Source organism: Varanus komodoensis, unplaced genomic scaffold (genome assembly GCF_004798865.1).
Source record: "Varanus komodoensis strain SLA01 unplaced genomic scaffold, ASM479886v1 scaffold1, whole genome shotgun sequence".
NCBI classification, from domain to species: Eukaryota; Metazoa; Chordata; class Lepidosauria; order Squamata; family Varanidae; genus Varanus; species Varanus komodoensis.
This window is the reverse complement of record NW_025335268.1, coordinates 71,597,927-71,613,428: the sequence shown is the minus strand read 5'-3', so window position 1 is coordinate 71,613,428 and position 15,502 is coordinate 71,597,927. Positions and strand designations below refer to the sequence as shown.

The 15,502-nt window shown below is 50.4% G+C and overlaps 1 protein-coding gene across 2 annotated transcripts in view; it reads left to right on the top strand.

Annotated features, from left to right (window-relative positions):
* The first annotated feature begins 55 nt into the window (after positions 1–55).
* The window catches only part of PODXL (podocalyxin like), a 64,808-nt gene continuing 49,361 nt past the window's right edge, over positions 56–15,502 (top strand). Inside the window, exon 1 of one of the 2 annotated variants that reach the window (XM_044428614.1) lies at positions 56–181. In XM_044428614.1, coding sequence (XP_044284549.1) covers positions 127–181 — 55 coding nt within the window. In that variant the 5' untranslated portion in view covers positions 56–126. The remainder of the gene's footprint in view (positions 182–15,502) is intronic. The other variant, XM_044428605.1, reaches the window with a different exon arrangement.

Below are 15,502 nucleotides of genomic sequence, written 5' to 3'. Positions count from 1 at the left end.
GGGGCGCCCGCCCTCCTGCCCTCCGCGCCACGCCGCGGGCGCGGGGCATCCCGGCCGGACCGGCGCGCTCCGCCTGCGCGCGCAGGGCGAACGGAGGGAGCCGCGGCGCGCACCTCCCGCGCCGCCATGCGCTCGGCGCCGCTGCTGCTGCTGCTGCTGCTGGGCTTGCTGTCCTGCGACGGTAAGGGCTTGCGGCGGACCGGGGGCCGGGAGGGGCGCGGCGCGGCGGCTGCGGCGAGCTCCTCGTGGGTGGCGCGGCGCGGCACCTGCTGAAATTCTCCGGCGCTGCAGACCTTCCCGAGCGCTTTGGCGATGGAGCGAAGTGGAGGGGGACGATGATGAGGATGATTTGCCGGGGGAGGCAGGCATGCTTTCTCCCCGCCTAGCAGATCCAGGGGAGCGCTGGACCGGGGGTCCCTTCCCCCTCCAGCCTGGGCTTGCGGAGCCAGGCAGGCAAGGAAGCGAGGGTGGGAAAGGGGATTAGGTCCGGATTCGACGCCTCCCCTGGCCGTAGAGCTGTCGCTGTGCCCCTCGCCCCACCTCGAGTGGAGATGGCTGCATAAATCTGTGGAGCGGGTGTCGTTCTGCTTTGAAGGGAGGGTCCAACGCACTTGCTCCAGGGCAAGTCCCTGCAGCATTTTTGTTAAGCGACTAAAGAAGGGTGCCTCTGAGCATGCACAATGAGCATCTCTATTCACCCTTGAAGCCCTCACTGCTGGCATTTGTGCATCTGAAGTTCGGGACAGATCATCCGTAAGAATCGCTCCACCGTAGGACTCACTTTCTTAAAAGTGACAATCAGCGAACTGTCGCAGAATGTCTGATTTCCTCATCGGGGATGCCTTAGCCCCTTTGGGGAGAGTCTTCAGTTTGTTCCTTTGCCCCCCTCCCCAAACTTTCCCCAGCGCTGCTGTATTAGGAAGCTAGAAAGAAGGAGAAAGGTGCAGAAGCAATTTGGCAAATGGATGCACATTGTTCTCCCTGGGAATTAAGATTATCTAAATGCAGGACGTAATTAAAACTGTGACAGTTTGCCAAACTTTAAAAGCGTGTGAAACTCGGTACCAGCCCTGTGTTTTCCCCTCGCTTGCAGCAGCTTCTGGTTTGGCACTGTGGATTGGAGGAACATAAGATGCTCCTGCCATAAGTTTGCTGGCCTTTTTCTTGCTCAGCGAGCCATGCTTCTGCAGTTTGCACTGGGCACTCGGTGGCCGTACTCTGGCTAGAACGTACATTCCCCCCTCCCCACACACACACACACACACACACACACACGCGCACTCTCATTCTCTTTGCATTTCCCCCGCGTGTAACTTGCATACACTTCCCATTGTTTTGGAAGCGAGAAGGTGATCCCGAAGCATTCTGCATTTAAGTGTGGAAGATGGCAAATAATGGTAGACTTCTGGGGTTTGAAGGAGCCCAGCCTCTGGAGGAATTTTTAGCTGCACGGCGTCGTCTGGCTGGGAAAACGTAAACTTCGTGTCTCGTCGATGCTTTGGATGTGGGAGACCTTGCATGTGAGGGTAACGGCACAAGCCGTGGCTGACTGGGGAGCCCATTTTTCTGCTAAGATCTGTTTCCCAGGCTGGATCGTGATCCACCGGTATCAGAATGAATGTTCCTCAAGCCAGAGACTGACGCACCGGTTTGCCAGCATTCGGAGATGCTGGAGCAGTGAAATAAATCTAAGATCGGGCAGTCAAGACAGAGGCTGTTAAATGGGCTGTGATTTGAGGCAGTTCTGGAAACACCACCTGCTGCAAATAACGCGTCTCAGCAGCATTTGTACCTCACTTCAGTGGGGCTCGGAGCATGTTTGAGACGGATCTTCGTGCATTCTTCTTTGTTATCTATTCATTCTGACTTATCTAGTCATAATTTAATTAATTTAATGTATGTATTAGTCAGCCACATATGAACAGAATGCATCTGTTCTATTTTTGACCTTTATAGCCTGTTTCGCCAGACTGATGTTTCCATCTGACTGCTTGATGTCTCTGTTCTTGAAGATAACGTGTTTGCACCCGCAGCCTGGATATCTTTGTTCGTAATGACTCGCTTTCGTGGAGTATGCAGCATTGTGATAAATGGTCTGGCCATTGTTGTTCCCTTAGAAGGAGTTAATGCAGGACAGCATAGGTCACAAACAAGAGGAACCCTTTGCGGCGGTTGCGTGAATAACGGAGTCGTCCTTTTGCAAGAAGTGTCTCTCACGGAGCTTCTGAATCTGTCCCCATAAGCCAGTCTTTTCTAGCTTGGTGTCCCAGGCCAATGCCTCTGGAGAGCATCAAGCCGGTGCTGGGGGGACTTCAGGTGAACAACTGCCATGATCTCCCCCTGCCACGGGACAGGTTCCTGCGTACAAGCCCTGAGCGTGGGCAGCGAGAAACAGCAGGAGGGACTGAAGTTCTCCAGGGTTCAGTCAACACCATAACCTCCAGTGGTCGAATGTGAGCTGACTATAGGTCGCTGCTGAACTAGGGCTGTTACTGCAGGCAGAAAAAATGTGCTGACTCTCACTCCTAATATATTATGTATATTACAACTAAAATTTGTTTTTAAATTCCTATTTCATTGATAATAACTTGATTGACCTATTTTTTCACTAGTATAATTTCATATATTAGTGAAAGCAGTGCCCCATGAAAAAACTCACAGTGGCAGAAAAGTGTCAGTGATGTTGGCTGTATTTGAACGCTTCACAAGAACAACAGATGAGAAATGTGATGTGTGTCGGTGTATTATAGAAGGCGATGATTGTGAAAGAGGGCAGTTGCAAAGAAGTAGTTGTTGTTCTGAAAAAATGCACCAGCAAGAGTGTCAAATTTAAAAAGATGCAGCTGTTTGTAGGTTGAGGGCTTTCGATCATTATAGGAAATAAATAATTAGTATATTTACTTCCTATAAATAAAGACGGGATTGAAGGTACCCTACACTGAGGAGTTGGAGCCAGGGTCTGAGTCGGAGGTTTTATATACCGACTCCACAGCTCTGTGCTGAACTGTGGGTTGTTGCTGAACTGTGAGTTCTTGTGTTGTCTGAAAGCTAGCAGGCTGTAGTTTGTTAACCACAGACAACCCATGAAGAGAACCCATGGTTTGTTGTTGGGTTGTGAACTGTGGCTTGTTTGCTGGCTATCTGAGCAAGGTTCGCACAGCACATTTCAGTAGCCCTTTTCAGCAAGACCCAACCCATGCTGTGTCCCCGCAACATTCAGACTTTCTCTTCCCAATGACAGGCATTTATCAAGGGTGCATTTGATGGGTGCTGACCCAAGAGACTAGGACGGGGCTGTGCGAAAGGGCCAGGGCAGCAAGGAAAACCCAGGGGAAGTGTAGCCCCCCAGCCCAGTGGAAGTCCAGCATTTGCTCTTTTCGTTCTCCCATACAAATTGCGCTTCACCCTAGAGGGGAAATGTTAGACACTGCATCTGCAGCTCTGCCCATGAGTTTTGCCCCGATTTCTCTGGCAGGATCCCACAACTGGGTGTTGAGCTTTTCCTTTCACTATTTTTTCCACCCCTCCATTCCCAGTAGGATGCCAGATGGTGTCCAGGGTGAGGTCCACGTATTCCAAAGAGGGGATTTTGACTTGGTGCAGCTTTTCCCCACCCCAGTAATGCCCTAAGAAACTTACCTGCCCTTGCAGAAATTCTGCAAAACTCCTGGAGGTATGGGATCTGTAATCCATTTTAAAGCCGCTCACCATTCCCCAAACATCTGGAATTCCAGGCCTCCCAGCCGAAGGAGATCACTTAGATCTGGTTCCGACTTGGCTCCCCTTGTTCTCAAAATGAATTTATCTTGCTACTTATGGCACCAAGAAGAGACTGATTGCCCATTCCATCTAGGAAATGTGTGTGGTTGTAACAGCAAGAACAACAGTGTGGTGCCGTGGTTAAGAGCGCAGGATTGGGACTCAGGAGATCTGAGTTCCAGTCCCCGCTCAGCCATGGAGCCAACTGGGTGACTTCGGGCCATCACAGACTCTCAGCCCAACCTACCTCGCAGGGTTGCTGTTGTGAGGATAAGATCGAGCGGGGGGACTTGTAAGCCTCCTGGAGTTCTTTGTAGGAAAGCAGGCAGGATAGAAATATAATAATGATGATACAAATAAAGAAATGGGTTGGAAACTCTGTGTCGGGCTGCAAGTTAGGCTCAGTAGCCCACGCACGAGCTGTGAGCATTTTGGCTTAGTTGCCTCTTGCAGGCATTGTCACTAACACGCGTGGCCAGCTTGAGCCAGGAAAGTAGTTCAGAAAATTCTGCGGAGGACTGGCCCTGGCCCTGCCCTGCGCTCAAGTTCTGCGTTGGGTCTGGCAACAAGAAAAGAACCCTTATTGGATTTAGCTCCCTCTAGTCCCTGTTTGAGTTCCTTTGTAGATACTGCTAAAGCCTTCTGGATTTTTTTTTTTTATTTATTGTGCTTACATGCTTACTGTTCCCTTATTTATGGCACACTCTTTCAAAGTTCTGATTTAAGTGCGTGTGCATACGCACACACACACGGACAAAACATGGTAGCAACAGAAGCCATCTGGAACCTGCCTCGTCTTCCTCCCCACTGAACCCACATCGAAGGCCGTTCTTCAACTAATGCGTTTTCCACTGGCTTCATGCTTCAGCAAGGAAGAGCGCAGACTGAAGGGTCCCAGTCTGCAGTGGGGCTCTAGTGGGGGGCTTTTATCCCTCCCCCTTCACTGATCCCGATCAGGGATAGGGGCGCCCCTATAGTATATATAACAAAGCCTGATCCATTTGCTTTAGTCGAGTGAATGATTCATTATTTGGCCAAACATAAATGGCAGATGAGGGACCCCATCCCACTTGGAGGGAGGGAAGGCCTAAAGGCCCTCCATCCCCCTCCTGCAGCTAGGGCCTGCATCTCAGTGGGAAGCTCCTGTGCCTACTCAGGAGTAAGAAAAGACATGGCCGCTAGGCGTGCCCCGTAAGTGTTTGTTTGTTTATTTATTTATTAAAACATTTTTATGCTGCCCCATTTGCCGAAGCCTCGAACTTCTCTTATAACCCAAGGTGTTTTCTAAAATAAGCGATTTAGCAGTATTTACTGCTTTCTTTTCTCCTAACGTGGTGGTTGCCTTGGGCCTTGGCTCCCGAACCTCCAAAGATCTCCCGCTCCCCTGAAGCAACTCCACCCTTGTGTTCAGGCTGTCTCCCACGCCTGCAACAAACCCCAAGGCCGTGGCGCCCATTTCTCCAGCTCTGCACCGAATCTTCCCCGCCGCTCAGCTGGCCGCTTCTTTGCTACGCACGTCCTGGGTTCCTGAGCACCATACAAGTCACTCAGGAGCACCTGGTCACGCATCATTTTTCAGCCAATCTGGCTCCCATCAAGAATCTTCTATGAGAAAGTGAGGAAGGATAACTTGGAAGGTTGCGCTGTTTTTCCTCCTTGCGACCTCCGATGACTCCGTTGGCCTCAAAGGCACCAGGCTGCCCGACGTTCTCGGGAATGCAGAAGGGACCCACTCGCTACCCAGACCAGTCCTGAGAGTAAAGAATTTCACACATTCCATTTGACAAGCATCATTTGGGGGGGGGGGGCTTGGACCCCCGGCTCTGCACCGGCTCTCTGTTTGATGCAACCTGTGGAAAAGTCGACACCTGGACAGAACAAGCATTGCCGTCTCGGAATACACAATGGGGGAGTCTGAAGTGATTGTGTATTCTGAGCCTGCAGTGCAAGTTTTGCACAGGTTTGAAGGAACCTGGACAAGCAGGTGTGGGCAGGGAGGAGGGAGGGGAAGAATAGAGGAGGCCATTCCCATGGCCGTGGAAGCGTCTGCGAGGTTACTGGCTTGCACAGGCCCCTGTCGGTGTGTGCCTAAGTAAAGTTGGCTGAGAGCACCACAAAAGCACTCGCTGAAAGGGGACGGAGGTGACTGATGGTTGCATTGTGAATTCCTAGATCTTGTGATTAGTCATAGATTTTGAAGGGCAGCGATATGACCTCGATAAAAGCCAGGTTGGAAACAACACAGCAAAGCAAAACAATGAATATTGAGTTTGGACGGCGTCTTTGTAAGGTTAGTGACCGTGTTCCCAAAGCTTCCCAGAAGGGGTGGGATGCCCCCAGGTCCCCCCCCCCCCACTGTCTAGCATTGCTGCTCCCCTCTCCGGCGAGCTATTGCTGAGAACGGCAGCGGGGCAGACAGAAAGTCAGCAAGGACCGTGTCGTCATCCGTGCATCTGGGAAAAGCTGCCCCTGTTGGATTTTATTTTCTTCAGGCTGGCATTGCTCGCAGGGGCCTAAGGGCTGTTCCAGGGAAAGTGTGGCAACTCCAAAGGCGTGCCGTGTTTTTATTCTGGAAGGGCGAAGTGGAAAGAAGCCGCCGTCCTCTCTTTTCTGTTGCTTGCTTGTTTTCACAAAGCCAGGCCATCTGTTGACGCATGCTGCTGCGCTGTCGAAAAGCTGTAAGTGGAAGTGATCCAGACAGACAGAAAGATTAATGGAGATTGCCTTGTGTGCATAGCAAATGCTTACGTTAATAGAGCATCTTCATTCTCAGAGGAACCCATGGCACTTCATGGCAGAGCAAGGAACACTTCAGAGATGCTGCCCCCACATCCGCCCCTCCCTCTGAGCCCCACGCAGCCAGTTCGAAATGTAGAGGCAGCTGGAAGATGTGGGCACACCCCAAGATTGGCTTTTATCTCTGCACGGATGTCTTGGCCATGCAACTGTATTTTCAACCATTTCTGCTTATTCAGGGGTGGGTAGTCCATGCCCCGGATAGCACTCAGCCTAACTGGTAGTCAGGGGTTATGGAAGCCCAAGGACCACCAGTTCCCTCCTGCCGTAATGTCTCTCTGTCCTGAAGGTGGGATTTCCAGGGGGGTTTTTTGCTTTTAGAGTCTGCCATGGATTAGTTTAGATGCCACGTCAAAGCGTGGTCCAGCAAGCTTGGCTGTGGTTGGCCAAGAGGTCTTAGTCAAGACTGATTTGCAATGGACTGGCAAGCCAGACTTAGAAACCGAGGCTTGGAGGAGGTTCACAAACAGGGCTTGTGCGGACTATCCATGGTTGCTCTAGAGGCTGTTGTGTGATGGAAGTGAGAGTGAAGTTACTTAGTAGAAGGAATTAACAAATAAAAGCAGGCAAGTTTTTATTTCATCGTAATCTCAGTTCTGAAGTAGGGTTAGGGTAAAGTGCCAACCATGGTTTATCTTAAATAAATGGTTTAGAGGTAATGACAAACCACAGTTCATTCAAATAAACCGTGGCTTGCAAGATGTCGCCAGCCAGGACCTCAAATAACTATCTGGAGCTGATCTGCAAATCACAGTCGGACGTTGCTTCCCAAATGACAAACCACAGCTTGCAGTGTTGATCTGTGGTTTTCCAAGGATTTTCTGGGACGCTGTGGGTAGAGGGAAACTGTACAAACCATGGCTTGCCTGTACAAATGGAAGAGCAGTTCATGGTTTGGAGTCAAGGCAAGCCATGGTTTGGCAGTACCTCTCACCCAGCCCCCTGCCCCTGGGTGTATTCTCCAAAACCCTTGCATGTTGTTGAAGATACTGGGGCACCTGAGCTGGCCCAGCCACGCTTAGCTCATGCATGCCCACTGTTCATGTTAAAGCTGTCAGGCTTCGTGGTCGCCCCTTTTGAACAGACCATGTGCCACAGCAAGCACTGCAAATTCTCCAGCGACTAATTTTCTCACCGGCTGCGTTCACACATGGCAAACAACCCTGCCGTGGTTACCACACTTCACAGTTCTTTACCATGGTCTACTCAACAGTCAGCCAAGCATTTCTCTGTTATCACGGTTTCCATTCTGCCTGCTCCGTCCTCCTGCTGTTGGCAGGTGTCCCATCAGCCACTGCGCCTGAAATTCAACCCCCAGGGTGCACTGCTCCCTTCCTCTGGCACCTGCCTTTACCTTCCACTGCTCATGTGATCAGATTTGGGAAAATGCAAAACTGCCGCTGGCTGCAGGAGAAGTCAGAGGGGGCAGCAGATAATACGGAGAACCAGTTCTGGGGAGTTCCCTCCCCCAGTCACCCCACTGATGGGGCAACGGGAGGTTTGAAGAGAAATCTGAATGGCTGCAAGGCTCAGGGCAAGGTTCCTTCGGCCACATCCAGGCTACGGTCCAAAGGTCCCCTGCGCCTGATTGAAATGGAAGCGTAGTGATGTGTCACAGAGCTGAGGCCTCCTGGCCCTGTCCTGGGGAATGGGTGTCCTGAGCGTTGGATGCCACCTTTTTCATACCCTTCCGGAATCCTAGCGATGGAACAGGGCGAATAACAGGCCATCAAGCCCAACTCCTTGCTCAGTGCTGGAATCCAGTTTGAAAAGGCTCTGGATTGGTGGCTATCTGGGCTCGGCTTAATGGGAAGCTCACCACGTCTTTCGGCCGTTGTCCGGCTGCTCTGCTGTTGGAAGTTTTCCCAATCCTCAGCCAGAATCCTGAAATTTGGGCTCATCATTTCGGGCCCTGCCGTCCTGGATGATGGAGAACAGGCCTGCAGCCCTGTTTCAGCACAACAATCCTGTATTTATCTATTTGATTTATGTCCCACCTTTTAATTTTTAAAGAACTCAGAGCAGCTCACATCATTCTCCTCCTGCTGCTCTCAATCTTCTCCCCAAAACAACAACCCTGTGAGGTAGATCAGGCTGAGAGCACACCGGGAAGGTGCTGCTGCAGCCTGCTGAGAATCTTCTCTTGAGGATTTGCTTTTGTCCAGGAAATGCTACAGAAATGCCATCTCGGGACAGAAGAACCAGCCTGATTCCTGTTGGCAGCCTTAGCGGCACCACTGTCAGTAGAGCAAAGGTACTTTATATGACAAAGATGTCTCACTACCTAACGCCGAGTTTTCTACTCCATTTCCTTCTCTAACTGGCAGTTTACATCAGACTGTTTGCATCTTGCTCTCTCCCATCCTGGGCACTGTGGTCCTTTTGGCTGGCCCAGGGAGATGGAAGGGTGAACTGTGCCTGATGCATGTTTGCATTTAACCTGTAGGTCTCCAAAAATGCAAATTAAATTAGCAGGGGTGGCTAATAATTAACAAGAACCCAGCAAGCGTGGAGGGGGAATTTAACTCTTTTCTCCCTGGCTGCCAGCCTGGGGGAAGGCCCCCTCCTGAAGTTGGCATTTGCTTGGGGAGCAGCTGTGGGTCCCCCCCCCCCTGAGAGCGATGAGACACCGGAATCTCTTTCCTGTTCTTAATTTGTTGTTCGGAGTAGTTGATGATCAGACTGATCTAGAGTGAGTGGGTGTTTAAAAAAAAGAAAGAAATTGCTGGGCTTCGTGGCAACAGCCTATTTAGCATTTCCAGCCAATTCTAACTGCAAAAGCTGGGAGTTTTGCTTTGCGTTGGAAATTTGGGAATTCGGGGCAGGAGCAGATGGTAAAAGACACCAAAACACTCCTTGGAACATGTTGGAACCTGAGTCCAATTCCAGCCATGCCCAGCCAGCATTGGCAATGAGGAGCTGTATGATAGGAGCTGTAGTCCAGCAGCACCCAGGGGGCCACAGGTTCCGCACCCCTATTGTGCAGACTTTGATTCCTGAATAAGCAGTTACGTGGCAGGCTGAACTTCAACAGGTTGGTCAAAGTGACTTTTACTCAGAAGCCAGCTGGATACAATTCCCGCCCTCCCTGGACATTGACCATAGTGGCTGTGGAAGATGGGAGTTGCAGCCCAACATCATATGGGGATTCAGGTTTGGGGATCATTGTACTACAGGGACAAGGAAAGCTGTCCCTGTTGAAATGCTGCCTGCCTTCCATGTCATTTATGTTCTTTAGATCTGTTCCTTCCACTGAAAAAATAAGGGGTGCTTCCCCTGCCCCTTGACAGGGATGCATTCAATCCGCTTGGGCTACAACTTTAAGTATAGGAAGTCTGTGAAGATTTGCAACTGTTTCTCACCTCGGTAAGATTCCTCTGGCCAAGGTCACCTGTCTCTTTTGCGTCCCGTTTTCCCTAATAGACACACTTGGGATGAACTCTTTTCGATACAAAATTCAGGGAAGTGTGCAGTCCAAGAAGAACCATGTCCCATTCTCAGTATTAGTCGTCGTCTTGTTGTTAGTTGCGAAGTCACATCCGACCCATCGCGACCCCATGGACAACACTCCTCCAGGCCCCCCTGTCCTCCACCATCCCCTGGAGTCCACCCAAGCTCACACCAACTGCCCCAGTGACCCCATCCAGCCACCTCATCCTCTGCCGTCCCCTCCTTCTTTTGCCATCTGTTGTTCCCAGCATCAGGCTCTTCTCCAGGGAGTCCTTCCTTCTCATTAGGTGGCCAAAGTACTTGAGTCTCATCTTCAGGATCTGGCCTTCTAAAGAGCCGTCAGGGTTGATCTCCTCTAGGACTGACCGGTTTGATCGCCTTGCGGTCCAAGGGACTCGCAGGAGTCTCCTCCAGCACCACAATTCAAAGGCCTCAATCCTTTGGTGCTCAGCCATCGTTATGGCCCAACTTTCACAGCCATTCATTGCAACTGGGAAAACCATAGCCTTGACTATACGCACTTTTGTTGGCAGGGTGCTGTCTCTGCTTTTTAGTATGCTGTCTAGATTTGCCATAGCTTTCCTCCCAAGGAACAAGCATCTTTTAATTTCTTGGCTGCAGTCCCCATCTGCGGTGACCTTGGAACCCAGGAAAATAAAATCTGTCACTACCTCCATTTCTTCCCCATCTATTTTCCAGGAAGTGAGAGGACCGGATGCCATGATCTTAGTTTTCTTAATGTTGGGTTTCTTTAAACACACACACACACACATTATCAACATTAAGAAAATATTAGTCTAGGAAGTGCAAATGAAAGGATTGGTTCACTTAAATATACAGACCAGCCTAAATTCTCCCACATCCCGACTTTTAACTATGAAAATAGCAAGATGGGTATAGGATACGGAGGCAGAACTGAGCCACATTACGTTACCTTGAAGGTTCTTCCCAGGACAACCTTCTGAAAACCAGTCTAAGCTACTGCCGAAGTGGGACAAAAACTTGACTACTCCTGAAGTAATCGATTTCAGAGACCTGTAGCCAAAGCTGTTGCCTTTGAACCAATTCGTGAAATTCACTCCTTCTTGACTCACGCCCATTTCCATTTTCTTGGCTCTGAATTACATTTCTCTTCCCCAGAGATTTCCTCTGGCTTCTTTATTCCCCATCTTTTGGGCTGCAGATAGATCTTCTTGTCCCTATAAGATTTGTCCATGTAAGATTCCCTCATCTTCCTTTTCCTTTCTGTCTCCCCAACTTTCCATACAACTCAGCCCCTCCTGTGTCTGGGTCCTGCAGCTGTACTTTTTTGTTTTTAACTGTATGTTCTTGACCATTTCTGCCCCACAACAGTTGGAATGTCTGTGAACATTCCCTGACAACATGCTGGCTCAACCAACGGCAAGGACAAAACACAGAGACATGGAAACATAGAACCAGAGCGAGTCAGAAGGGATGCCCCGGGCCATCTAGTCTGACCCCTGGCTCCAGCCAGCTCCGCTCACGAAATGCCCACCATGTGCACATCCAGCCTATCCTTGAACACCCGCACCGATGGGGCCTCAACCACCTCCCGGGGAAGCCCATTCCACTCCCTGGGGGTCCTAACCGTCAGGAAGTACTTCCTGGCATCCACGCTGAATCTTGGTTCCCAGATCTTGGCCCCATTGGAACGCATCCTGCCCTCCACTGCAGGGGGGAAATGGTCATGATCCACCTCTGCATGGCACCCCCTTGTGTACCTGCATGTCGCCACCAGATCCCCTCTGAGTCTCCTCTTCTCCAGGCTGAAGAGACCCAGTTCCCTCAGTCTTGCCTCATACGGCATCCCCTGCAATCTGGCCACCAACCTTGTGGCCCTTCGCTGCACCGATTCCAGCCTGGCTTTATCTCTCCTGTAATGTAGAGCCCAGAACTAAACACAGTACTCCAGTTGCAGGCGCACTAGAGTCGTGTAGAGTGGCAGTAATACCTCTCTCGATCTAGAAGCCACACTTCTGGCTATGCAACCAAGGGTGGCGTTTGCCCTCTTGACCACCGCATCACACGGCTGACTCATGTTCAGCCTGCACTCAACCAGCACCCCGAGGTCCCTTTCACAAGTGCTGCTCTCCAGCCACTTGTCCCCTAACTTGCCAGCAGACACAACTGTCCTTAGATGATTGTATCTGTCTCTCCCTCTCTCCTCTGTCGTCTGCCATTGCGTATCCTCCTTAACTTGGCAAACTGTTCTGCATTTTGGCACTGCAAGACAATGTCCAGCCAGGCTCCTGAGACACTTAATTAACAAATCCGTCCTGAAGCAGCAGCGGACGGCACTTGGAGGCATCTTAATGAATACTTTCGCAAAGAGCAATCATTTGAGTGGTAGCTCGGAAGCTTAAGTGAACATTTCTGCTTTCCAGAAGGTACTTGAATGAAATCAACTTCATTTCACTTTGTCTGGTGCAAGATTTGCCTCCCCTTTCTTGGGAGCACCGGCAGCTGCCTCCTATCGAGCAAGGCCATTAGTTCATCTACCCCAGTACAGTCAGCACGGACTGGCAGCAGTGGCTCCCCAGGCAGTCCAGCAAGGATCTTTGCAGCCCTGGTATGCAAAACGAGTGATGTGCTTCTGAGCTGCAGCCTTTTGCTACCTGTGCAGGCTCAGATCTGCATGAGGTCCCGTTCAGGAAGGCCTCCATACTCTTGGCTGTACTGGGCCCCAGCGTCGTACATGGAATCTCTCCATGGACGCAGCCATGCAAACCTGACCCGACCCAACTGCGGGACGGTTCTGCTTCTATTTGTCGAGCTCCGCAGTGGTGCTCAGTTTAATTTGATTTTGCTATCCGCTGCGGTTGCTCACTGACGTTGCAAACCGCTCTGGACACTATTTGGCAGTGCAAGCAGTTCTGGAAAGAAGGGGAAGAGGAAGAAGACGACGTGGAAGAGGAAGAAGATGAAGATCTTCCCGGGAAGGAGTTCCACACTAACGAAGGGGTGTCCCTGGCTCAAATTTTAGAAAGGCCGTTGCAGGGGTCAGATCCTGTTTTTGTAGCATGGGCCGCTGTGAATGGAGTTGGCCGTGTCGACCTTAGCACTTGGGAACCTGATCACGCGAGGACACTTCTGGAGAGGGAAGCTCCCTGCACGCAGCATCTGCAGACCTTCTCTCGTTGTGGCGGTCGGCAGGCCGGTACGTGTTCAGTTGCAGCTCATGTGCATCTGGCTGCTGGCCATTCTCTCTGCAACCCGCAGCCGTCTGTGCATCTTGTTGCAGTCACGCTGTATTCCTCTAGAGCAGGGGTAGGGATCCTGCATCCCTCCAGAAGCGGATGGACCAGAGCTCCCCAAATCCCTGGCCATCAGGCATGTGGTCTGGGGCTGATGGGAGTTGCAGTCCAATGGATCTAGAGGGCCCCAGGTTGGGCAAGGCTGTCGTTGAGTGCCTGACCCGCTCCCAGGGCCAGCCTCTTTCTCTTTGCTGCTCAGGAAACCTCTCTCTGGGGGCTTCTGGGAGATTCGGTGTCTCTCCTTGACTGGATTCGGCTGACCGGCCACTGCTGCCAGGGGGACTTTTGCTTTTCATGGGCCAAGGGGAATTTCCATGGGATTTACTAAAACAAAAAGGGAGTCGTGGCTGTTGGAGGTTATTGAAATCCAATCAGTACATTAAACTTGGTTAGTTATAATACAAGAACAAAAAGCAAAAACTAGTCCTCTAAGAGGCAGATTGCGCATACCAGAATAAAGTCTAAAGGCTCTTAAAGGCCGAGCAAAAACATTGAGCAGGGCTAATCAGAAGTCTAAAGGCCCTGGAAAAATAACTTTAAAAAAATAACTTTGCCTGGCACCAAAAGCACAGCTAAGCGGGCCCCAAGGCAGGCTGCTCTTGGAAGAACATTCCAGAATTGGGGGCCACCACTGAGAAGGCCCTGCGCTCTTTTAATGCATTCATAGGCCCATGCAAAGACGGGTGGCCTGTTAGACATCTGTGTCTTAAGCTGTGAAGAGTGTTCAAGGTGAAATGCAGCACAGGGTGAAATGCGGGGTGGGGGAGGTTTCCAGATGTACTGGGAGCCAGAGAGCAAGTGCAGTTAGACCAGCACAATGCAGTCACAGCACCCAGCACCCTTTCTAAACAGCCTTAAAAGGTAGCCCCACACAGACCACATTATATTTGTCCAGCCTGGAGGTTATTAGAGCTTAGGTTGCAGTCTGGCCCTTCCTTGCAGGATCAAGTCCTCAGGGCTCCTTTCAAGGGCCCCTCCCCTTATCTGGGCATTAATGTCTTTTTTGCTTGAGCACCTGTGCTTCTTGATGCTAAGAGTCATCCTAACACTGAATATCCTTCATATGGGCACCTTGCCATATTGCAGAGCTAGCGATTTTTAAAAGATGGCTATTTAAGAGTATGTGAAAATGAAAGAAAGCTTCAACAGATTAGTTTGTGAGAAGGGGGAAATCTTTTAAAAGCACAAGAGCCGCTTCCTGGTTTGAGCCTCTCCTTTACCATAAACTTGGTAGGTATCCTAAGATGTGCCCCCTTCCCCCTCCAGGTGTTTGGAAAGAATAAGATTAGTGTACCTTAAATTTAGGGTGGCATTTAGAATCATTATCATGACTATATCGGAAGGACTTGGACAAACGGAAGTAGTATTTTTTTTAACAGCCTTTTAAAGACAGAAGCAACTTTGGTTAATAAGCTCATATTTCATCTTCTGTCCTTAATAGCTTCCTTCATAATTAACCATTTTCTTGGGGGTGAATTCCCTTGTTGGTCGCTTCCTCCCCCTCCACCCAGAAAAATGTGCACGTTGCAGAATTTCTCTTCTTTTGTTAAAAAAAAGAAAAAGAGTCGCACGCAAATTTTCTGTCTCCAGTGAATTAGAGTGACCCCACAGAGGCTGCATCTTAATCTTCTGTTTTCTCCAAGAAGCGCGACCTAGTTTCTTCAGCCTTATTGAATTGCTGGGATCCTGGAATATCCTTGTCAATTTGGTTTTCTGCCTCTCTCCATCTCCCCGCACCAAAAGGAAAAAAAAAGAAACCCAAACCTCGAGCACTGTTATATAATAAGCAAGACAGTGCCTACAAACAGAACTGCACTGCATAGGTCTGACCAAGTCTGGTATGCCCGGATTGGGTGTTTCAGCATGTGAGGCCAGCCTCACAGCGGAGACAGGAAGCAGGGTTGCCTTTGGGGTATTTTGAAGGAAGAGGCAAAGAGGTTTGTTTTGAGCCAGGGTCCCCGAATTCTCAGCAAGTGGTAAGGCACATTCTTGGGCATGGCCAGGATTAAATTGAAAGAAAACCCAGAAGGGACAGTGCAGTGTTAAATGTGTTTGGTGGAGTTACAGTCTATACTAGACTTTGGTGCCCATGGGAGTCCTGTCCCCTGCTCTGGGCAGCCATTCGGTGGGATCTCCAAGTCGGAACAAGGAGGGCTGTGGACCTCTTCCTGCTCTGGAGAGCCAGTGTCCAGCCCAAACCTCCAGCTCCCGGGCCCTCTTAA